The sequence below is a fragment of the Arachis stenosperma genome, chromosome 3 (assembly GCF_014773155.1).
Source record: "Arachis stenosperma cultivar V10309 chromosome 3, arast.V10309.gnm1.PFL2, whole genome shotgun sequence".
Classification (NCBI taxonomy): domain Eukaryota; kingdom Viridiplantae; phylum Streptophyta; class Magnoliopsida; order Fabales; family Fabaceae; genus Arachis; species Arachis stenosperma.
Genome location: NC_080379.1, coordinates 162,459,282 through 162,483,169, shown reverse-complemented (window position 1 = coordinate 162,483,169; position 23,888 = coordinate 162,459,282). Strand labels below are relative to the sequence as shown.

The 23,888-nt window shown below is 33.9% G+C and overlaps 1 protein-coding gene across 2 annotated transcripts; it reads left to right on the top strand.

Moving 5' to 3' along the window:
- Positions 1 to 1,074: 1,074 nt before the first annotated feature.
- LOC130967524 (phospholipid-transporting ATPase 3-like) lies at positions 1,075 to 23,649 on the top strand. 2 transcript variants are annotated; one of them, XM_057892418.1, is made up of 27 exons: positions 1,075 to 1,491; positions 3,639 to 3,704; positions 4,458 to 4,519; positions 6,224 to 6,305; positions 7,086 to 7,196; positions 8,479 to 8,556; positions 8,645 to 8,741; positions 10,496 to 10,602; positions 11,056 to 11,121; positions 13,654 to 13,775; positions 14,482 to 14,572; positions 14,657 to 14,734; positions 14,816 to 14,932; positions 15,515 to 15,661; positions 15,742 to 15,846; positions 16,824 to 16,966; positions 17,654 to 17,755; positions 17,850 to 17,913; positions 18,006 to 18,218; positions 19,094 to 19,259; positions 19,351 to 19,430; positions 19,509 to 19,748; positions 21,416 to 21,637; positions 21,728 to 21,895; positions 22,376 to 22,738; positions 22,846 to 22,949; positions 23,146 to 23,649. In XM_057892418.1, exons 1-27 carry the CDS (start codon positions 1,309 to 1,311, stop codon positions 23,450 to 23,452), a joined length of 3,684 nt encoding a protein of 1,227 aa, XP_057748401.1. In that variant the 5' UTR covers positions 1,075 to 1,308; the 3' UTR covers positions 23,453 to 23,649. The 2 variants fall into 2 exon arrangements, with proteins under 2 accessions (XP_057748401.1, XP_057748402.1); XM_057892419.1 differs by lacking the exon at positions 3,639 to 3,704.
- The last annotated feature ends 239 nt before the right edge of the window (positions 23,650 to 23,888 follow it).

Genomic DNA, 23,888 nt, shown 5'->3' with positions numbered 1-23,888 from the left:
TCTCCAAACTAAAGTTGGACCATGGATACTTTGATTACGTCATCAACATTGGTTGTAAAATAATATCGTGAAATCTCTTATTTTCATGATCTTATATGGGCAAGATATCATTAGTGATTCAGATGAGCTTTATGTCATACCTTATTTACCCTGTGATTTTTCCTTTCATCTCTTTTTGTGGTTTAACAACTAACGAGTACATGCGTGAATGCATTCTCTGAGAATAATTTATGCAAACAGGGAAACTAGATTAATACCCCTAAATAATTAAATATGCATCACATAGAGTCTTGAATTGGAGATCGTGAACTGTTGACGAGTTTCCTTAGCAGTACAAACTTTCTGAATTGTGTTACTTCTTTCAAATCAGAAGTCACCTAGCATTTCATCACCTTAAAAATTAGAATATATTGAGGAGTATGATTTGCTTTGTCGGCCATCAAGGACTGCAGACATGAATTTGAGACTTCCTCTAATGTGGGAAAGGAGGTTACTCTTCTTCTTATGGATTTGCAAGCAGCTTTATTGGTCAGGATTTGTGTTCTCGTTTCATTGCATTCTTGTTAGATACTAGTGGCTTCTACGCTTTGATTTTGTGTGTGTACTGTATACTAAGGGGTACGTGAATCCTATTGGATCTAATCTCTCTTTTTCTACTTTATTTTTTCCCTCTTGCTGGGGCATGATTCAATCAGATCGGATTTATCGACATGACAAATTGTAAAAAAATAAAATAAAAGCTGATAATGGAACAGTACGTTCCGGTAAGTACCCTGTCATACCAGAACCGCTTTTCCCTGTGACCAGATTGTATAGAGATAGAAATTATAAAAATCGTAACACTTCCGCATTCAACACTAACAAAAAACTGGAAAACAAGTATATTGAAGAAGAATCAATGAAGCTCATAGACAATGAAAGATTCTGAGTAGTATATTAAAGAAAAACAACATTTAAAATTTGAATGCTATTTATAGCAAACACAGTCATCATAAAAAGCAAGGGTTATTAAATTAAAAAAAAAAACATATATATAATTGCACACTAGTGAGTGCGGAGAAGATGGAGGGAAAGGAAAGTTGCAGAGAGAATTTAGCAGTGGAGAAGCAAATATAAGGTCCAAAATAGAAAGAGAGAAGGGGCAAAATGGGGAAAAAAGAGGTGAAAGCGGTTACCAGAGAAAAAAAGAGAGCCGTTTCTGCTTTCAGATTTCCCCGAAATTTACGTAACGAAAGAGAAAGAATACGAATACGAAGAAGAAGGAAGAAAAAGCGATAATCGAATCGTGATAACGCATGATATCGGAAGATGATGAAGGGATTGGGTGGGATTGATTCTCAACCAGGTTCTTCTTTCTCGCGAACGAGTTCCAAGATGCACCAGCGACCCCCCTCTCAGACCATTCGACTCGGCCGGGTCCAGCCACAGGCACCTTCCTACCGCACCATTTTCTGCAATGATCGTGAATCCAATTTCCCCGTTCGCTTCAAGGTTCATTTTATTATTATTATTTGATGAATGCGCGGCTAATGTTTTTGGTTCAATTCGTGATTGCGTTTCGATTGGTGATTAATGCGGTGGCACTCGTTTAGTGTTTGTTTAAGTAGGATTGTGGTCAGTGGAGCTATGATGTTAATGATTAGCTTGATGGTTTTTTTTTTTATTTTAATAACATAGGAGACTCGAACTGGTGACCTCTTATGTGAGTATGGGATACTATGCCATTTGAACAATGGTTAGCTTGATGTTGATATTAGGTTAATGATGCACTTCATGTTAATTTAGAACGACGGTGGTGGTTAATTTGGCTTTGGCAAGTAGATTTCTACGTAACGGGTAATTGCATTGTTTTCGAACTACAAATTGGTTGAAGAACTTCTACTATGCACATATTGGCATTACTTGAGAAATGCCTTCTGTCACATTATAGCTGGTAGTGACATTCTTCCATGCACGAACAGTTCGGACTTTTAGGGGAAGCATTGTAAGTTGAAGCTAGTCAGAAGTAGAGGCTAGTTGAATTTTGCTGTTTCTTTTTCTTTTCTTTTTTTTTTTAAAGAATAAAACCCAATATAGGTCCGGAATTTTTTTTATTGTGACTTACGTCCCTGATCTTTGTTTTTTAGCCGTCAGTCTCAACTTTCAAATTGAGACATATTGGTCTTTCTTTTAGTAAGGGCTAAATTGTTCAATTTTGCAAATTTAGGGAACCTTTTCTTTTCAAATTTGTATGAAGAGTAAATTACTCTCCGATTGCATGTGTTTTTGGTTCCTACTTGATTTCGAAAACCTACACAAAGCTTTCCTGTAATCCTATTTATGGCAATAAAAAACTTACGACAGACTCCAAAATGCCATTAGGCGACCTAACAAAATCTGATTTGCATGGTTGTGGCTATTTTGTTGGCAAGTGCAATTATTCCTCTTATGGCACTGTTTATGATGAGGCATCCACTTATTTTGCCTGCCCTTGCTCCCCCATTGGGCCACTCTCACCACCATCAGGTCATGGTCTCATCCGTTTCATAAGTTCCCTTGCATGAAAAGGTATTAAGTACTAAGGAAAATGCAGAACCACTTTCTTTATTGCAATATCAAGCATTCCATACTATTGGATGTGGAACTTTGTGCACCCTATGATAGCTATGTCTCTAAAAAAATGCCACACTCAAATTAAGCTATTAGCATAACCCCGACAAACAACATAATCAAGGAATCTGCAGAAGAAAACTGGCATACCACATCAAAATTAGATCTCCAACTCTAAAGGAATATCAATTTTGCGATTAAAAATTTATGTGAGGGTTGCATATATACTAGTACTAGCTTCCGCTTGTCATCTTAGCTTGATATTCTTAGGGCATTTCAAATTCACTAGAGCATCCTCATTGATGACCCAGAAGAAACCCAAAAAGCAAAATGCTCACAACTTTATTGATGATGGCAAGTGTGCACTTCAGTTCTTCGTTATAGTACTTGGTGTCCTTGAACTTCAATTCCATCCCTATCTCTATTCTAGCCTCAATGAACTTGAGGTTAATGGTATTCCCCTCTTTATTGTGATCTATGTTATTCAAGGAACTTCAATTTGGAGTAGCTAAATAGTTGGTGGAAGTGGAAACCATCATGTGAAATTGTGAACCACTGATGTAAAGAACTTTGAATGGGATGCAAAAGAAGAAAGGGGAGAAGCTAAGTGAATCAAACAAAGCTTTCGTGGGAGTGAGGATGGGTTCTCCACAAATGCATGAAGAAGAGGAGTAAATCATAGATTGAGTTCATGGGTGGTGGCAAAGTAGAGGGGACTGCCATGGATGGCAAGGGAGGCGATGGCCACTGATTAGGGCATAAGGATGGAGAAAGTGTAGTTTTTTTAGAGAGATTGGAAATGAATTATTAGGGTGTAGCGATGCACCTTGCTTAAGAAGAAGTTGCATTGAAGAAATGAAATCGTACAGATTCTGTTTGTGTTTTCCTTCTACCTCTCCATGTATGCATACACCTTGATATCAATTTACTAATTTACAGTTTTTTAAACTTCAAGAAATTTCGGACATGCTCTTCGTAGTTGATATTATTTTGTATTTTTGACATACTTAGATTTGCTCATTTTGATTAGTTAATATCGATTATCTCAGGGAAATTCAATATCTACTACAAAATACAACGTTTTAACCTTTTTACCAAAAGGATTATTTGAACAGGTTAGTTACTCTATCTTTTTAATTCTTGATAGGAAACTGAGATGCTTTTGATTTCCATGTTTCAAAAAAGTATGGGTTCTGGTTGTCATTGCATGAATTGTTGTAACTTTTTGAAATTATATTCTTGTGAGTAGTTTCTGGAAACTGTTCTTGTAAATAGGATATTTTGGACTGCATGATCTGTTATGTGCGAGCTATTTTACATTTTCTTTTGAATTTTTAAGAATTAGTTTCTAATATTTTGCTTCTAAATATTTAAATTGAAGAGGTTTGGTTGGTTGTGTTTTTTGGTTCTTGGGCTAATTTAATCTAGGAGCATTGTTTCTTTTTATTTATGTTTTCTTTAACTTTTTTTTAATTTTTATAAAATTTTATTTTATTGTGTGATTACTTCAGGTATTAAGTATTGCATATTGCTGACTATATATGTTCGACCATCTTGGTGTCATTCTTTTTCTTCTTTAATTAGCACTCTTCGTCTCTTCCCATAAATCTACTGGCACAAAATCATTGGGGTGAAGTAGAAGTGGATTTTTAGTTTATTTGAGCACAAAGAAAATGACTCATACTTTCTTTACAATACATAATGTTAAGGCAACATGTGCTCAAGTTAATTTGTTATAGCTTTTCTTGTCAGTAGTTGTTGATTGCTGATTGAAGGTAAATCCTGTTTGTTCATGATGAGTTTTATCCTTTGCCACATTATTTATGTATGTTGCCACTTAGAAGACATAAATTTTGTTTGTGATGCAGTTCAGACGGGTGGCTAATCTCTACTTTCTTTCAATCTCAATTTTGTCAACCACACCAATTAGGTATTAAAATGCTAGTCAACTTCAAAGTTAGATTATTATTTTTGCGCTTGCAAGTTTAATTGTGATTTGTGAATATCATCGGTAATGGATGATTACAACATCTTTTTTTTCTGCAACAATATTTTCTTCAGTTGATTACCTTCTACTAGATACCGGTGGTGGTAGCTTTAAGGAAATCTCCATTGGCGATAATTTGTGTATGGATAAGATGTATTACAACTGCATTTTACTGTTGTCTTCCTCATTCTATCTTTGATATGTAAGAAATTTGGTTATGACATGAACATGTATATCATACTACATGAACTAGGAAATAGGGCAAAATGGCAGTCCGATGCACAAGCATCCCATGTTCACGCAAGATAATGTTGCAGGCCATGAAATGGCTAGGTTACAACATATTAAACTAGTATATATTTTTTTTCTTCTTTTCCCTTTTTTCTTTTCCTATTTTAAATAAAGATTCTGTTATATGGAGATTCATTGTATTTGGTTTGAGTGTGATTCTCCAATTTTCATTGATAGATTTTCACTTTAAGGAAAGTAAGTTTGGGGTTGATAAGAGGTATTTGATCCCCATTTGGTGTAAAAGACATTATTGATTTCTCTCTCAGATAAGTTGGAGATACAAATCTGTTTGTGTGTGTTTTGATTCAAAACGGCTTTTTAAAGAGAATTTTATATCCTTTCGCTTAGTGTTCTTGTACGAAGTATGCTAGCATCTATCTAATTATTGTGGTATTTCAATCCACATTGGCATGAAAAGTTGAAAATAAATAAATAAAAATTAATGAATTTATGGAATTTATGCTGGAAGATTTGAAGTGTCCAGTGTGAGTATAGGACGGTGAAAGGTTTTGTTAATTTATGGTGGAAATTAGTGGGTTTGAAAGTTCATTGGGTTAACTGAAAAGAGTAATTTAAGAAGCAAGGGATAAATTCGAGGATCAAGTTGGTTTGTTATAAAGTGGTTAAGCACGAGGTAGCTAGTTTTTTTTTGCCTCTGTATTTTGGTTTTGATTGTTCAAAATTTCACATCATGCTGTGTATTTGTATTGTACTTTTTCCCCTGAATTATGTTACTTGACCCTTGTTATTATGTTTGTCTCATATCTATTTGCTAATTTATCGTACCCCTGATGGAATCAGCCAAGAAAATTGAAGGAAAAGGATGCTGTTTTGATGAAAATGAAATCTGAAATTCAATGAAAACACTTCGAGACTAATAGTGATATCTTACTTACAGTTCTATAGCTTTTTTAAGAAGAAGAAGCCTCAAATGGAATTAACCAACTAAATTTGCTTAACTGTTTTATTGACTTAACAGCACAAGCTTTAATTAATTAATTGAGTCCTGCTCATACTCTTAACATAATTATAACTGATTCATTTGTAAGGTAATTACCATTCTTGTTACAATTAAGTGCTATTCAAACTGCTGCGGTATATGTTTTCTTTCTTTCGTTCTTCTTTTACTTGGTTTCTTTTATTTTATTTTTTATTCGTTTATTTCATTTTTTATTTTTTTTGGGGGGAGGGGGTTTGGTTCATCATGCTTTTTTACCTTGCTTTAATTGTTGTGAACATTATTATCTTTAATATGTATTTTCTTATGCTGAATGTTTTTCATATTTACCATTGGCTAATCTTATACTTTGGTTATTCATCTGCATAGCCCTAATCTCATATTTTCTGATTTTGTAGTCCCGTCTCTCCAATTACCAATGTACTTCCTCTATCCTTGGTTCTTCTTGCATCTCTTATTAAGGAAGCTTGGGAGGACTGGGTATGAATACTATTTGCTCTCCTTGTACAATGCTTTCTTTTTATTATTTAGCTGAAATGTTTGGGTTATGGAATTTAGATTTTATCATTCCGATACTTGGGACATTCCAAGATTTTTCTGGAAAACATTATAATAGATAGCACAGACACAAGATTTTAGTGGCATGTACATGTGTTCAATCAGACATTTGTGCGACACACATAAAAATTACATCTTCATTTTGCCAAATATATATTCTCTTCTTTTTTGAAACACTACAAATATGACTTGGACATAATGTAGATAAGTTCTGGAAATGTCAACAAAACTGATATTTTATAAAATTTTCAAATGAACTTAGTAATGGTAAGTATTAACTACTGGCACAGGATATAAGAAAATAAATGTTTCATAATGTTTTAGAGGAGCCTAGAAAGTATTGAATATTGGAAGTTTAGGATTTATGAATATTTGAAAATGTATACATTTTGAAAATATATTTATGTATGTACTGTATCTGTGTCCTACCATTTTAAATAGTTGGTCTGTCTTTGTTAGTGTCTCCATCATATAGTGTTAATGTCAGTGCTTCTATGATACAGCATAGGCATTTATCATATAATGTTTTTATTGGTTTGTAAAACATTGTGCTTCGTTTGTTTCAAAAATGCATTAATGTCTGTATGGATGTCCTCAATTAAAATCGTCAATACTGTCTCGTGGATTATATTATGGAAAAAGATTTCTATGTGTATTCCCCTTATTAATATATTGTTTCCCCCCATTAAATGTTTATAACAGAAGCGCTTTCAAAATGACATGGCCATAAACAATAAAATGGTAGATGTTTTGCAAGATCAACGGTGGGTTTCTGTACCCTGGAAAGCGTTGCAGGTTGGAGACATTGTCAAGGTGAGTGAGCTATAAGTTTCTGTGCTACTGCTAGAACATTTTGATACATCTGCATTTTGCAATCGTACTTGTAAGGAACTATATGTATTATGGTAATTTTTGGTATAGATTTAGTTTCCATGTATAAGCTTTGTGATTGTGGAACACACTTTTACTCATGTATATCCTGAAGATCTCATTACCGAATTTGGAAACACTCCTAGTTGTCTTTATGGGTCCATTTCCAGCTTTGCAACAACAACAACAACAACAACAAAGCCTTGTCCCACTAAGTGGGGTCGGCTACATGAATCAAACGATGCCATTGTGTTCTGTCATGTATCATGTCTATAGAGAGACCGTTTACATGTAGATCTTGTTTGACCACCTCATGGATGGTCTTCTTAGGTCTTCCTCTGCCTTTCGCCCTTTGTCCATCTTCCATCTCATCCACCCTCCTGACTGGATGTTCTATCAGTCTTCTTCTCACATATCCAAACCACCTGAGACGCGATTCAACCATCTTTTCCACAATGGGTGCTACTCCAACTCTCTCCCTTATATCTTCATTCCTTATTTTATCCAATCGCGTATGACCACTCATCCATCTCAACATCTTCATCTGTGCCACACTCAGCTTATGTTCGTGCTCCCCTTTAGTCGCCCAACACTCCGTACCATACAGCATAGCCGGTCTTATAGCGGTGCGATAGAATTTACCTTTAAGTTTTAGAGCCACTTTTTTGTCGCATATAAAATCAGATGCACTTCGCCATTTTGACCAATTTGCTTGGATCCTATGATTTACATCCTGTTCAATCTCTCCATTATCATGTATGATGCACCCAAGATACTTAAAACTTTTAACTTTTCGTAGGATATTTTCTCCAATCTTCACTTCTATATTGGGGTTTCCCCTTCTCAGACTGAACTTACATTCCATATATTCCAGCTTTGCATTGTAGAATATTATGTAGCAGTGGTGTATATAATTTTATAACCTCTTGACATATTCTGGTTTTCTGAATAGTGTGTTCACCTGTACCCTTGCTTTTTTTCCTCTTAAAAAAATGTTGTAGGACAGATTTATGTTTATAAAGTTTCTTCACTTCTGTTAGTTATGTTGTGGGTTATTGATGAAAAATAACATAAAATCTCTTTTTCCAAATATATGTGGTTGAGATAGGTTTGAAAGTTGTCTCTTTTTTTTTTAATAAAAAAATAAAGCTAAATGCTAACATGCCAATTTCATTTACTGACAGTAATTACTATAAGCTAACTTTTTCCTTTTCTTTTTTTGCAGGTTAAGCAGGATGAATTCTTTCCAGCAGATCTGCTTTTCATGGCTAGTACAAATGCAGATGGTGTTTGCTACATTGAGGTTTAACTATCTTTAATTTTCAATCTGGTTTTTTCTTGACGTTGTTTAGTAGTGAGTGCAGTTTAGTGACCTTGGATATGGGTGACAGACTGCTAATTTGGACGGGGAAACCAACTTGAAGATAAGGAAAGCATTGGAAAAGACTTGGGATTACCTGACTCCACCGAAAGCATCTGAGTTTAAAGGTTTATATTTGATGTTGGTTAACCTATAAATCTGCACTACTTGTTTATGTTTCTGGTTACCTGATGACAAGCTTTCCAAAACTTTCTAAAATCACAATGTGTGCTTTTATACATTTACAGTAATAGAAACTTTTTTTTGGTATTATTTCTATAAACATTTTGTGCCATTATCATTGTTTTGGCTCATCTATCTGAGTAATGAGTATAGCATTAATGAGTTCATGTGTATCTTACAATGGATTATATGCATCTTGATTCCTTTGAGATGCAAATTCTGCTCCCAATTTGATATGTATGAGTTCAGAAATGTACATCATCCTATCAATTGACATCCTGCATTTTGTGAGAGTTTAGTTGGTGAAATATTGTTTTACTCCAGTTATCTGGTTTATCTACCTTCCCTTAAAGTTGCTTGGCATCTCTTCTCGATATTTGTATGTTCAAATATTCATGCTCACCAGCTACTTGGCATCAGTACTAGTTAACGCTAAGTAAAAGATTATAAATTATTGTGATGATTGGGTTATGTGGTAGCAAATGCAGCTATAAATTCTGAAATAACCTGTGCATTGATATTGAAAGGATATTCCAAAGTGAAACTCAGGCTCTGTACGTATTCAAGTATGGAAAACAAGTAAAAAGTGCAAAAATAGAGAGTCTAGACTCTTGAGAACAGTCTTGGGTATTAAACGGCCCATTCACCCTCCTAGTCTTCACTTACAAATGGTTAACCAAATTCCCTCCTCAGTCTACAGATTCAGCATGATCTTTATTTTCTCTCTCCTAGTCATCCTAACAAAATTAAATTTGTCTCCACTTGCCCGTGCATTTTTTGGTCCTGGTCCATTGTACCCCCCTATCTTTCTAGCATAGACTATATACTTGGGCTTGGTAGGGTTCCTATCATACTGAATAGTGATCCTCCAATTAGATGGGAGTATTCAATATGAAGATCAGAACTATATTTATTTATTTATTTTTGGATAAAAGAATTATTACATTAAGATGAGGAGGATTGGGGATAAGAGTTCCCCTATACAAAAGCAAAGCAAAGAAATATTTATCTATACAGCATAGATTTCCAATATCTCAACTAGTTTGAAAGGGAAAGTCTCATCCCTTGAAACATGCTTGTCAGAAAATCTGTCATTGAAATTGTGTGGATTACGCTGCAACCAAATAGTGCAAATAGACAGTGCCCAAAAGTTTTGCCTCTTTCCTGCTACCAAACCCTAGAAACCTAGTCAATAATTGTTGATCTATGATTGAAGGGCACACCCAACATTCATCAACGATGCTAAACAAATTGTCTCATTAAGAAATAGCTGTCGGGCAATCAAAACGTATGTGAATTTGATTTTGAATTTTCCTCACACACACGCACATCAAGGGACTTGTAAAGGTGTGTTCATAATGAACAATTAATCAATTTATTTTTGATTATGTCTGAAACGTGGTTCTTGTTTATTTTTATGGCTTATTTGCCTGTCTATTATTTGTTCCTTAAATTGTAGTATGTTGGAAATTTATAAATTATAAATTGTAATTCTCTTGCTCGTTACTTTTGTATGGCTCTATCAAGCCGATTGCCTTTCATTTTAATTTGTTTAGGCATATTATTGTGAAACCAGTGCAAGTATCATCATCATATAATCATATTGATGGGGACGTGTCAATTCTAATGATAAATGCAAAATTTGTTCTTGATCTTATGCATTTAAATTTCTGAGTAGTTGTTTTATAATGCATGGCAGGTGAAATTCAATGTGAACAACCAAACAATTCGCTGTATACCTTTACTGGAAATCTTATATTGGACAATCAAACATTGCCTCTCAGTCCAAATCAAGTTTTGCTGCGAGTATGTTATACTTTTTCTACTAGTTCTGTTTAAAGTATATTTTGTTGTGAGCTCCATTTTATTCATAAACTAGCTATAATTGTTGCATTGATGATTGAAATGCACCTTCATTGTTGGATTTCATTTAAAAAACTTGAAAGTAGCATGGAGAAAATAGAGATGTAAATAATTTTTTCAATGGTTAAACTGTATAGAAACCATTATAATATGCAGGCATCTTGCCATTCTTACCTAATAATTGCCCGATACTAATTTTTCTTAAGCATAAATAATTACATCTAATTGGATATTCATATCAATCATAATTAAGGAAAATTAGGACATAAATCTGTATACTATCTCAACAAATATATTATATATTTATTTTTACAATCAATAGATAGCAATATTTTGTTTATGGGAAGTTTATGAAACTGAATTGGCATTGGTTTATTGAATCTTCTGCATATTCAGGGATGCAGTCTCAGGAATACGGAGTATATTGTTACGGTGGTTATTTTTACAGGACATGAAACAAAGGTTTGTTGTTAATGAGTTATATTTATTTTTATAACTCTGCAATATTTATTCCATGGTCTGTTACCTGGTAGATAGTTATACACATGTTTTTTAGTGACGCATTAATTGTCGAAATGCATTACTAATGACATGCTTGCTGCATAAGATAATCTACATGTAATGTAATTGATTTGTAAATATATCACAGATGCTATGTTATTATTTTTGTCTTATTTGATATGGATTGTGTTGTAATGCTTGCCTTATACCCATCTATTTCTTTTCAATTTTATCATCATTTGAATAGCGTTATGTTTTGCAAGTTTTTGAATTGCTTTCTCTTGTTTAGTATAGAGAGTATTGTGCATTATTGTTTTGTTGACATGTTCATTACATCTCTCTTCACAAAGAATGTGAAGTAGTGTTTACAAGCTAAAGCAAGAAACAAGAAACATAACTGAAGCTAAACACTTTGAGTCTCTGACTAGGGGCATTTCTCCAGCATGTCCTTTTATGTAATTTATTTTCAAAAAGTATTTTCTTTCATTTTTATCCAAATAAAACTAAAAGTATTTTTAATAATTGAAAGTGCTTTTTAAAGTCTTAATGTGAAATATATTTATCTACTAAAAAAATAAAATCTAAAATGTAGATATTTTTGCAAAAGCCAATCCAGATTGACCCTTAATATTGGTACATCCTTTATGACCTATACTATCACTATTTTGCTGCTGAGTTCTTAATTGAAATTTGAAACTCTATTCTTGAGTATGCTTTGAGAATTTCATGCTATCAAATCATCCATAATTTTTTTCTTTAATATTTTATTGATGGTTTTTCTCTCCATTATTCTCTTGGGTGAATCACCACTGCTGTTGTGGCATCTCTCAAACAACCTTTTCTCCATTAGATACGGCTTGGACACACATGAACTCGGGGTGGATACACATAGGACATAGATTATGATTATTATTATTATTATTATTATTATTATTATTGGCCTTCTTTCTTTCAAGAAGTTTCTAATCTTTCTCTCGATGAGCCACGGTTGGAAACAAGAAACTATCCCACTGAAGAAAATGAAGTGAATCCTTAAATGATCACTTTGATTGGGTTTTTTGTTTCAGTGCCCCCCCCTCCCCCCTTTATACATGTATTTGTACATGATTAATTTTCTTATGACGAACTCATTAAGGACTTTTTTGTGATACAACAACAACAAAGCCTTATTCCACTGGGTGGGGTCGGCTATATGGATCAAACGACGGCATTTGAGTCTTATCATGTATCATGTCTACAATAAGACTATTTACACGGAGATCTCCTTTGACCACCTTATATATGGTCTTTTTGGATCTTCCTTTACAATTCATCCCCTTTTACTTTCCATCTCATCCACTCTCCTAATTGGATGCTCTGTTGATATTCTTCTCACATGCCCAAACCAACTGAGATGAGATTTTACTATCTTTTCTACCATAGGTGCTACTCCAACTTCCTCTCTTTTATCTTTGTAACTTCGTTCCTTATTTTGTCCATACGTGTGTGGTCGGTCATCCATCTCAGCATTCTCATCTCTGCCACACTTAATTTATGTTCATGCTCACCCTTTGTCGCTCAATATTTTGTTTCATTTAACATAGCCAGTCTAATGGCAAAAGAAAGAGCCGAGCCCCATATTTTGTTAGAGGGAAACAGAAATAGGGGATATACAAGATACATGATATGCTCCACTATTCGGGAGGGTTTTAGAAAGAATGAAAACGAGTAGTTTGACACCTATAAGTTTGCTGGAAAATTGTAAATCTTGACCTTAATATATATATATGCCGTGTACATGTCCCTGTCAACACTATTTTTTTTTATTATTTTGGTGTGTCAATGTGTCCGTATGGTGTCAGGTGTCTATTGCTCATTGTTGTTGATATAGTCTCCTTGGTTGATATTTACCACCCTAAGTTTCTATATCAATGGGATTTGGAATCTCCAACATTTTTTCATATTGTTCCAGGTTTCCTGAGTCTTTTCTTGCTGTCATTATTGCGTTTTGTGAAATTTCCACTTAAAATCACTCAAATGTCTCTTCTTCCTAATGATGCAAAATATTCGATCAACCTCTTTAAGCGGAGGCAATTCAGCTGCCTTACCAGTGTTTTATAGAGTTCAATGCATATTTCTCATGTTGCTAATGGTTCATTTGTAACTAGCTAATGTTTAGTAAATTAGTCTTTCTTTTTATCTTTAAATATCGATTTTCTGAGCGCAATATTGTTTAATAAAAGCATTAAACCTAAGCAATTCATACTAGCTGTTTTCTTTTGTTTTTCTATAAATTAAACTTAGGGTGTTTGTTTTCTGTTTCCAGTTTAAAACATTGTGTAGGAAATTGTGGAAAAAGCTAAGACTCTTTCCATGAAGTTTCTGTACAAAATTTTAAAAAACATAAACTGAAAATATCTCCTTTTTGTTTCCCATCCTCTTTCATAATAAAATGGTTACCTTCTGTGATTGTTTATGGATTCTGTCTTACAGACAATTTGAATAACATTGCAGGTGATGATGAATTCAATGAACGTTCCTTCCAAAAGAAGTACATTGGAGAGGAAACTTGACAAGCTCATACTCACTCTATTTGTAACTCTCTTTGTGATGTGCTTTGTTGGAGCCACGGGCAGGTGCGTGAGTTAAATAATAATTTTTCCTGGACCTCTTCCAATTCATTACTAATTTTTCCTGGACTATGTGTGCACACTATCAAGAAGGCACTAGAGTTGGTTTGTTTCAACTCTATATTAGATTTACTATTATTATTAATATATTAGCATGACGAGACGTTATAACTAATAATATTTTGTAAAAGTGTGGAAGTTCCAGAGAGTAGCTCTTTTAATATTTATGATCCACTTACAACTGTGAATAACTTTTTATAGATTACGAATTTTGTAATTCCAACTGTTTAATCGAGACATTTGACCCTATAGACCAATTATGTGAAATTTCCCAAAATTTGGAAGCCATTTGATATATCACCATACTACTCAATTTTGAACTATAATATAGTTTCAAAACACAAGTAAATACCGACCATTAGATTGCATATTTACTGATGTTTGAAGTTTATAAAATTTGGTTATTTGATTATCTAATCAAATAATGTCATTCAATGGTTGGATTGACGAAATTCATAGTACATAAAAAATTATGTGATGGTGTAAGTCAACAACCCGATGGAAGTGGATCCCTGCTCTTTATGTTTAATTGAATTATGACTGGAATTTGGAAAAATTAACAGAAGTATGGCCAGATTGGGGATCTCTTATTTAATAATTAGTAGTATGAATTAATTCTGTTCTGAATGTTAGATTTTTGTTGACATTACAGTGCACTCTTCGTAGACAAGAAATATTATTACTTGCATCTTGATTCAATTGAGGAGGGATCATCACAGTTTAACCCTAACAACAGATTTTTGGTACTTTATAATTGCAAAGTCAATAACAATATCATCTCCTTGTTTTGTTTATTTGAATATTTGTTGACTCTCTCATTTTGTCAGGTTCTTATTCTGACTATGTTTACCCTTATCACACTATACTCTTCAATCATTCCCATTTCTCTTTATGTCTCTATAGAGGTTTGTTTCTCAGTCATATATGTGCCCATAAAATGTGTTTCCCAATAAGCCAAAATGTTAATAATTTTATTTTTTTATCAGATGATAAAATTTATCCAGTCTGCTCAGTTTATTAACAAGGACTTGCACATGTATCATAGTGAAACCAATACGCCTGCATTAGCTAGGACGTCAAATCTGAATGAAGAACTTGGGCAGGTAAGTTGCTACCAAATTTTTCCCCCTTGACAGAAAAACAGTTGTTATTGATGAAAGTGCAAAGAGAGAATAAGATGTGCTCAAATGGACAAAAAACAAATGAGAAATAGTAAAAGAAATAAAGAAATCAATGCAAGGGCTCCAGAACTAAACAAATAACCATTTAAGAACACCATAATAAAGGTGTTTTTTTATTGGGAACAGTCACATCTCTTCCAAAGTAGACAAAAGGTTCCCTACTGACAGGCTTCGGTCAGTTTTCTTTACAGACTTATAACCATAATGAAGAAAGATAAGATGGTAGTCATCAATGTTATCATATACAAAGAGATGGATTGGTAGCTTTGTTGCATGGCTTATACATATAGGACCTAGCTATTAAATCTTTTTCCTTTTTACTTTTTAAACCTTCGTTATTATCTAACTTTTTCCTCTGTTTGTCACCCACTTTATGTGTTGTTTAAAATTTTTAGACTTGAATTAATATGAAGTGCATATTTACGGTAGATGTCTGATTGCAAGATCTATTTGTTTTCCTCACCAAATTTCTGAGATACACAATTTTCTTGATGATTTGACTAGGTGGAATACATTTTTTCTGACAAAACTGGGACTCTTACAAGAAACTTAATGGAATTTTTCAAGTGCTCAATTGGTGGGGAGGTGTATGGACATGGTGTGACAGAAATTGAAAGGGGAATAGCAGAGCGCAATGGCATGAAAATTGAGGTAAGATGTTTCTGCATGGTAAGAAAATAACAGGTCTATGTCCAGGGATCGCAGTTATAATGTGTTATGTTTCATTACAGGAAAAAAGATCACCCAATGCAGTGCAAGAGAAAGGTTTTAATTTTGATGATACTAGGATTATGAGAGGAGCATGGAGGAATGAGTCTAATCCTGATATCTGCAAGGTAAATAGTTCTGCTTGACTTTGAAGTAGTGGCAAAAATTTGGAATTTCCTGTTTCATAACTCATATTTGATTTTTTGCTAGGTAGAAATGTTCTTACATAAATCCATCTACTTGCATGTCTTCATGTTATTCGGAAATTATTGTTTGTGTTTTTCCTAGAAGAAGCTATACAAAGTTTTTCAACTGTGTCCATGTGTCATGAGAACATACAACTGAACTTGATCAGCTGGGTAACTTAGAAATCTGTTACTTCTTATTTCTATGGGGGCTAGTCTTTCTTGTTGGTCTCATGATCTATAATTTCTGCTTTATAGTTTCATAAGCACTGTGTTTCGTCTATAACCTTTGCACACTGAAATTTCACTTTGCATGCTTTCCACATTGGAGGAGCTGGCATTTACCTTTTTTTTGGTCTTTGGAAAAGAAATTTTATTAGAAGAGAATTTTTTATTCTGAGTTCTTCTCATCTTCTGAACAATTTGAATTATTTGGCTCAATGTTACTGATGCAATAGTTTTGAATACTCTTACTATGGACACAAGCCACAGAAAGAAGCATATTGCTTTCTTGACAAATTTTGTCATAGATTGAGAAAGTGGTCTATCCACTTGGATTTGATGATGAAAAATCACTTCCTAGTCTATTGTGAGATCTTAATCTGCTGCAATTTTATGGATGTTAATAAATTTTGGGTTTATACTATGTGGTTGGTAATAAGAATAAGAATAAGAATGTCAAACTCCTTATTTTTGCATACTAACCGGGTGTAATGTCTATATTGCCTAATTTTCAACTAGCTGGCATAATCTAGATCCTTCATCTTAAATACTAATATTTGCTCAAAGAGAAGATGCTTTTGTTCAACGATGTACTGCTTGATACTGTATCTTCCTTTTTTCTGGTAAAATGCTTTACTTATGAGAAAAAAACTGCTTACTTACTATGTGCTCGTGTGATGATTTGTTTCGCTACATAGGGGTTCTTCAGATGTCTTGCTATATGTCATACAGTACTTCCTGAGGGTGAAGAGTCCCCTGAAAAGATTAAGTATCAAGCTGCGTCTCCTGATGAGTCTGCTTTGGTTATTGCTGCAAAGAACTTTGGTTTCTTTTTCTACAGGTACAGAATTCAAATTTCTAGAACATATTAATATTTTCTGCATGACTGTCTGTTTAGTTCGACAAATCATATCAAACTTCCATGGTTACTCTGTACAACTACATAATAGTTTAGTCTTTTGATAGGGAAGGAATATTAACATCATGACCAAGTCATAAAGATCTGGGCCAGTTCCAATTTAGCTAGCAACTCACTGGCTTTTTGCACATTATAGTGTGATGTGCATCCCTTGAATAATTAATTTCCAGATGTAGCTCTCAGTGGTTAAGTTACTTCACTTTCATCTATGCCAGTTCCAATTAAGCCACACTGCAAGAATTTTCCATGTTAAGTGTTTTTATAACGAAGCTTGCATATTTGCAAATTATCCTTAGTCTGGGACTTCTTATTGAGCTGGGATTTTTATGCACTTTCTGTCACACTTGCCTCATCTACATCTTTGTTACAGAGGCCATCTTGTATTCTTCCTGTTCTATTAGCCTCCATGTTCTCATAATGAAATTTCCTTATTCTGAAAGAATGGGGTAAGGCCTGTGTCTGAATTTACCTTTCATTTGATACTTGCAGTGATTTGAGGTGTATGGAATATACCTTTAATAATTGCTTCTGCTATTGGTTTATTAATAGTGCTGCTGCTTTAGGTTATTGCTATTTGAGTTGATCCTGATCAGTATTTTACCTTGGCAGACGCACACCAACAGCTATATATGTTCGTGAATCTCATGTGGAGAAGATTGGCCATACTCAAGATGTATCCTATGAAATTTTAAATGTACTCGAGTTTAATAGGTAACCATCCCTTTCCCCATGCTGCTATAGTTTAGATTTTAAGATTTGAAACTTTTCTTTTTAACAATACTTGTAATCGTTGTTCCATTAATAGTACAAGGAAGCGTCAGTCCGTTGTATGTCGTTATCCAGATGGGAGGCTTGTATTGTATTGCAAGGTAATACATTCTTGAGGATTCTCCATTATGAAAAATTGCTTACCTTCGGCTAATCAGATAACAAACATCTTTTAAGGACTTGCTTATAACAGGGTGCTGATACTGTAATCTTTGAGAGACTGGCTGATGGTAATAATGAAATCAGGAACTTGACAAGAGAGCATCTGGAACAATTTGGATCTGCTGGACTACGCACATTATGCCTGGCCTACAAAGAATTGCATCCTGATGCTTATGAAAGCTGGAATGAGAAGTTTATCCAGGCCAAATCTTCTCTACGTGATCGTGAGAAGAAGTTAGACGAGGTAATTTTTATCCTGCTATGGTAGCTTTTCGCGAATATTAAGCATCAAATGGTTTACATTTTTGTAATAGCTTACCTCCATGGGTAGTTATAGTGCACTAAACTATTGTTTTTATTATTCCTCTGTAAAGTTCTGTCAACGAAGAGACTGCTTTGCTTTTGCATTTTGTCTTGTTAAAATCCGATTGGTTCCTAAAAGGATCAGAAAGGGGTATATTATTTTGATTCATATGCTTGTCTTTGTTACCAAACCTAGCTGAAGTGTAAAAATTAGAAAGTCACAACGGTGCTATTCAGCATATTGAAAAAGCATGAAAATTCAGTAGCCTGCTAGCATTACTCATAAGCTTGGGTTCAACCCATGAGGCGTTTGCCATCAATTACAAATGCTAGTTTCGATTCTGATTGAAGGTGGCTCTGCTTCCTAAAGGACTTATTGGGCTCTTTTTTAACTTAATTATTAAATTGAGTTTCCGCTTGAAACCCTGAAAGAACTGCAAAGCATAAAGCTACAAAATTTGGAAAATCAAGAATTACTTCCTTAAAATATGGAAAGCTAAACATGTCATCTAACCGTATCATCTTATTGCTCATTAAATTACATGCTGCAACCAAAATGTGGAAACCTGATAATTGTTAGTATAGAGATTAATGCTTGTGCTACTTTTTCGTAATTCTATATTTACCTTTGTAGCTGCATATTTTTATTCCAATTGTTTGACTTTTCACTTCTTATTGTAAAAACTAGAAGTATTCTTGTCACTTTTCAAGTCAGGCTATGTTCTAAATCTCAAGCTATTAAAAATTTGAAATTACATTGTAAATTTTCTAGAATGAATTATTCTGTTCTTACTGATATTTCTAGAAATAATACAGGTTGCGGAACTTATTGAAAATGGTCTCACTTTAATTGGTTGCACCGCCATCGAAGACAAGCTTCAGGAGGGAGTACCAGCTTGCATACGGACTCTTCAAAAGGCTGGTATCAAAATTTGGGTTCTTACAGGGGACAAGATTGAAACAGCAATAAACATAGCCTACGGTGAGTCTCTTGTTGGGTAAGCTGGTTTCTTGTGTCCTGTGTGCGCCCAAAAAACTTTGTTCACTCTCATTTTATTAATCCTCTGCTGCAGCATGCAATTTAATAAACAATGAGATGAAGAAATTTATTATCAGCTCAGAAACTGATGCGATAAGAGAAGTTGAAGAAAAGGTAAGCTACTCTTTTTGGCTTCCACATGCTCAGTTATTGTTTCTGATTGTAGCAACTGTGTTGTTATTCGACTTTTAGGGTGACCAAGTGGAAATTGCACGATTTATTAAAGATGAAGTGAAAAAAGAGCTAAAGAAATGCACTGAGGAAGCACAGAGCTATTTTAACTCTGGATCTGCACCAAAATTAGCACTTGTAATTGATGGAAAGTGTCTAATGTATGCGTTGGATCCAAGTTTAAGAGTGATGCTGCTGGATTTAGGTTTGAACTGTCATGCTGTCGTTTGCTGCCGAGTTTCTCCTTTACAGAAAGCACAGGTAAAACTGATGCTCTGTTCAATAACTTCTTACTGCTATTGTTTATATGTGGAGAACTTATGCTAGTATAAGGAAAGATGCTTTGACTATAGTTTGGGCATAGTTTGTAGCAGAAGTTGGTGCTGCTTGTATTGGGAAATATTACCAAATACCGTCTCGTGGTCAGGACGGATGTACGAGATAAATTTTCTTCTAATGAAGTCTTAAAACATAAAATAAAATAAATTAGTTGTTCAACTCCAACATATCCTAACTAAATAACTTGTGACATAAAATGCAAATGTATCCTTCCTCTACCAAACCTTATCCAACCTTCTTATGTTTAGTAAGGAATGGAGAAGAACGAGATAATTCTGGTATTCTATATATAAATGGGTAAATTAAGGGAGGTTAGTGCATATGTTGGTCAACTAGAGGGGTGATAAGTGAAATTTACTAAAAAATATGAGATAACTTATAAATAATAATAAGAATAATAATATTATCAGTTTTAAATTCTTATCATTATCAATATTCTAGCCGATTAAGTTTCAAAAGGGTTATATTATATACAACTATTTTATATAACAAAATTATAAAAGCAAAATGCATTTTAAAAGTTTTTTAATGAATAAAAGGAAATTATTTTATTATTTTCTCTCCCTTGTTCTTTAATAAGAGGAAAATAAGACAAAAAATTATACACATATTTTAAAGAATAACACTGTTTAAATAGAAAGTTGATTTATACAAACATCTAGTCCTTTTATAAGAAAAACAATGTATTTCTCATTATTTTCCTCTCTCTTTTTTAAAGGAAAGAATTCTATAGAATCATTGTTTAAAGCTTAGCGTTATTAAATAGTTTTATTTTTAACTGTAAGATCTTGTTTATGTTTGTATATTAGTCTTTGGAGGAATATTTTATGTTTATCTTTATATTTATTTTAAAATATTTCTAATTATAAAAAATAAATGTTTTTTTTTTCATCCTTTGCAAGAAAATAGGTTTATAGATAATCCAAAAAATAATTTCATATAATAAACTAACTCCGTTATTCATCATATATTTCAAATTTCAGCATCTAAAAAGTATCATTTTATTTATTCTGCCTCCAAACTCTGGTCCACTGTTTCAGGCTCCAAGCCTCCAATTTAGACAAATTATATAAAATCATTTTGCGTAAAAACCATTTCATAAAAATGAAGTGTAAATCAATTATAATTTTTAAAACAACTATACATTTTAAATTCTTTTTTATAATGATTTTCATGTAAACCACATTTATAATTTTTAATATATTTTTAAAATATTAAGGATTCTGTGCATTTTAGTAAAACCAGTGGAAGAGTGAAATTAAATTGATGGAAACGATGGAGGGGTTGGGTTGAAGAGAAAAGTTAAAATGGCTTTTTCTTTTTGTTGTTGTGGTGAGTTTTATGCTTTGAAGCTGTTAAATACATAGAGGAATGTGCTGTTTGTTTATAGTAGGCTCAAATAGTGTAGTGGACTCGGGAATATAACATTTCATTAAATAAAACTTTTTTAAAGTCTTTGCAGTAATGGAAAGATTTCTTAGATAGTGAAACAGAGAAATACCAGTTGATTGACACATGTAAACTTTCCAAGTTATCGACCTTGAATAGTATAGCTAGACTGTATGTTCATTCACTAAATCTACTTACAGGTAACAAGTATGGTCAAGAAAGGTGCACATAAAATAACACTTAGTATTGGTGATGGAGCCAATGATGTTAGCATGATTCAAGCTGCTCATGTTGGTGTTGGCATAAGTGGGTTGGAAGGAATGCAAGCTGTGATGGCTAGTGACTTTGCCATTGCACAGTTCCGTTACTTGGAAGATTTGCTGCTTGTTCATGGCCGCTGGTCATATCTACGTGTATGCAAGGTCTCATGTTTTTCTAAACTCCACAGTACATGACCATGCATAGTTTTTCTTTTCTTTTTTTAAAAGCTGGTTCAAAATTGGTTTTTGCAGGTGGTATTATACTTCTTCTACAAGAATCTCACATTCGCTCTCACTCAGTTTTGGTTTACTTTTCAAACTGGGTTTTCTGGTCAGAGATTCTATGATGATTGGTTTCAGTCATTATATAATGTCATCTTCACAGCAGTACCTGTGGTCATTGTTGGGCTATTTGACAAGGTAGCATATTTTCTACGACAACTTGGAAATTGGACCTCTATTTTCTTTTGTGAGTGTGTATTTTATCTCTGGAGACTGGAGGCATGCGTCACTTGCTTTTATATTGCCCCATTCACTAGTTATAAAGTTCTGACTAAGATGTGAAATCATTCATGGTCCTATTGTCTTAGAAGAGAGATCTCATGATATGGTATGAGAATTTTTATGACCAAATAGACTTAAGTTTGATTCGATTTTTGTCTGCTCCCATTCTTCTGAATTAGAATTAGTTTTAGTGCCTATTCCATGTTTGAAACCCAAAAGAGATTTTTTTTTGTGGTGTAGAGAGAAGAGAGAAGGAAAAAAGAAAAGGGGGGAGAGAGGGGGGGGATTAAGCTATACCCAACTGTTTAGGCTTTTTACAAGAAAGTTTTGTGAAACTTGCAATATATTTTTTCTTCATGGATGATATGTTTTGAAAGGTTATATGCGTCTTTGCAGGATGTCAGTGCGTCTTTATCCAAGAAGTATCCTGAGCTATACAAGGAGGGAATAAAGAATGCCTTCTTCAAGTGGAGAGTTGTGGCTGTCTATGCCTTTTTTTCTATATACCAGTCTCTAATATTCTTCTATTTTGTGGGCACAACAAACCTGACTGCTAAGAACTCAGATGGAAAGATATTTGGACTCTGGGATGTCAGTACAATGGCGTTCACATGTGTTGTAATAACTGTCAACTTGCGACTGCTTTTGATCTGTAATTCAATCACAAGATGGCACTATATTAGTGTTGGTGGAAGTATATTAGCCTGGTTTATTTTTGTTTTTATATACTCGTTGATTTGTCATCTTTTTGGTCGACAGGTGAATTGCCACTTCCTGTGTCTACATTGTTGAAAAAAATTTGGAACCTTCCTTATAAACCCATAAAAACCTGTCTAACCGAGTTCTGTTTCTACTATCTGCTGCAGAATGTTTATTTTGTCATCTTTGTCTTGATGAGTACATTCTATTTCTACTTCATACTACTACTTGTTCCCGTTGCTGCACTCTTCTGTGACTTTGTTTACCAAGGGTAAGTTTCAGATTGAACAACTCCATACTTTGCCTGTATGTTTTATTGATGGGGATGTCAATATCCTTATGGGGCTTCAAAGGTAAGATGCAGCACATTAGCTCAAAGCAGAAAGATATACAACTTTCGAATAAAACCTTGTTATGCAGATGTCTCTGTTTATATGCTATGTTCATTTTAGTTCATGTGGTTACAGGGTTCAAAGATGGTTCTTCCCCTATGATTTTCAAATTGTTCAAGAAATGCACAAGAATGAGCTTAATGACACCGGTAGGGCAAAATTGCTGGAGGTAGAGAACCAGCTTACGGAAGATCAAGCAAGGAGCTACGCTGTATCTCGGCTCCCACCTGCGATATCAAAGCACACTGGGTTTGCATTCGATTCACCAGGGTACGAGTCATTCTTTGCTTCACAGATTGGTGTATATGCCCCTCCAAAGGCATGGGATGTTGCAAGACGAGCTAGCATGAAATCACGGCTAAAGATTGTGCTGCAAAAGTGATTTAGAGTAAGATTACTGTACATTACATTGGTTTTGATCTTCCTTTTGTGAGCAGCCCTAGGAATTCTGTAAAATCAAAATGTGCCATATTAATTATCTGCTTAACTTATATTTAGGATATATTCTGTTTTGGGCCATTTAGAGTAGATTTTCAGGAACCTCGCAGATGTATATTCCACGATAAACAGCAATTCATATATAGCCATTTTTGAAAGAGTTAAGTGCTTCTCATTTGTATTGGATTGATTGATTGGTTTACTTTTTTAAGTTCATGCAGGAAGACGGTTTCTGACATTGCATTCAGCATATTTGAACATTCAATAACATGATTTTATTTGTGTTAGTGTCAGAACTTTTGCCTGAACATCAACAAATTCAGGTAGAGAGTATCAATTAATGATACAATATCTAGTTTTAGGTGACTAACATTATGACT

What these genes read in the sequence shown, in the direction of transcription:
- LOC130967524 (XM_057892418.1), top strand. Translation starts at nt 1,309, where the DNA reads ATGATGAAGGGATTGGGTGGGATTGATTCTCAACCAGGTTCTTCTTTC. An exon ending in AGGTTGGAGACATTGTCAAG is followed by an intron (nt 7,197 to 8,478) that starts GTGAGTGAGCTA and finishes CTTTTTTTGCAG; the next exon opens with GTTAAGCAGGATGAATTCTT. An exon ending in GAAAGCATCTGAGTTTAAAG is followed by an intron (nt 8,742 to 10,495) that starts GTTTATATTTGA and finishes AATGCATGGCAG; the next exon opens with GTGAAATTCAATGTGAACAA.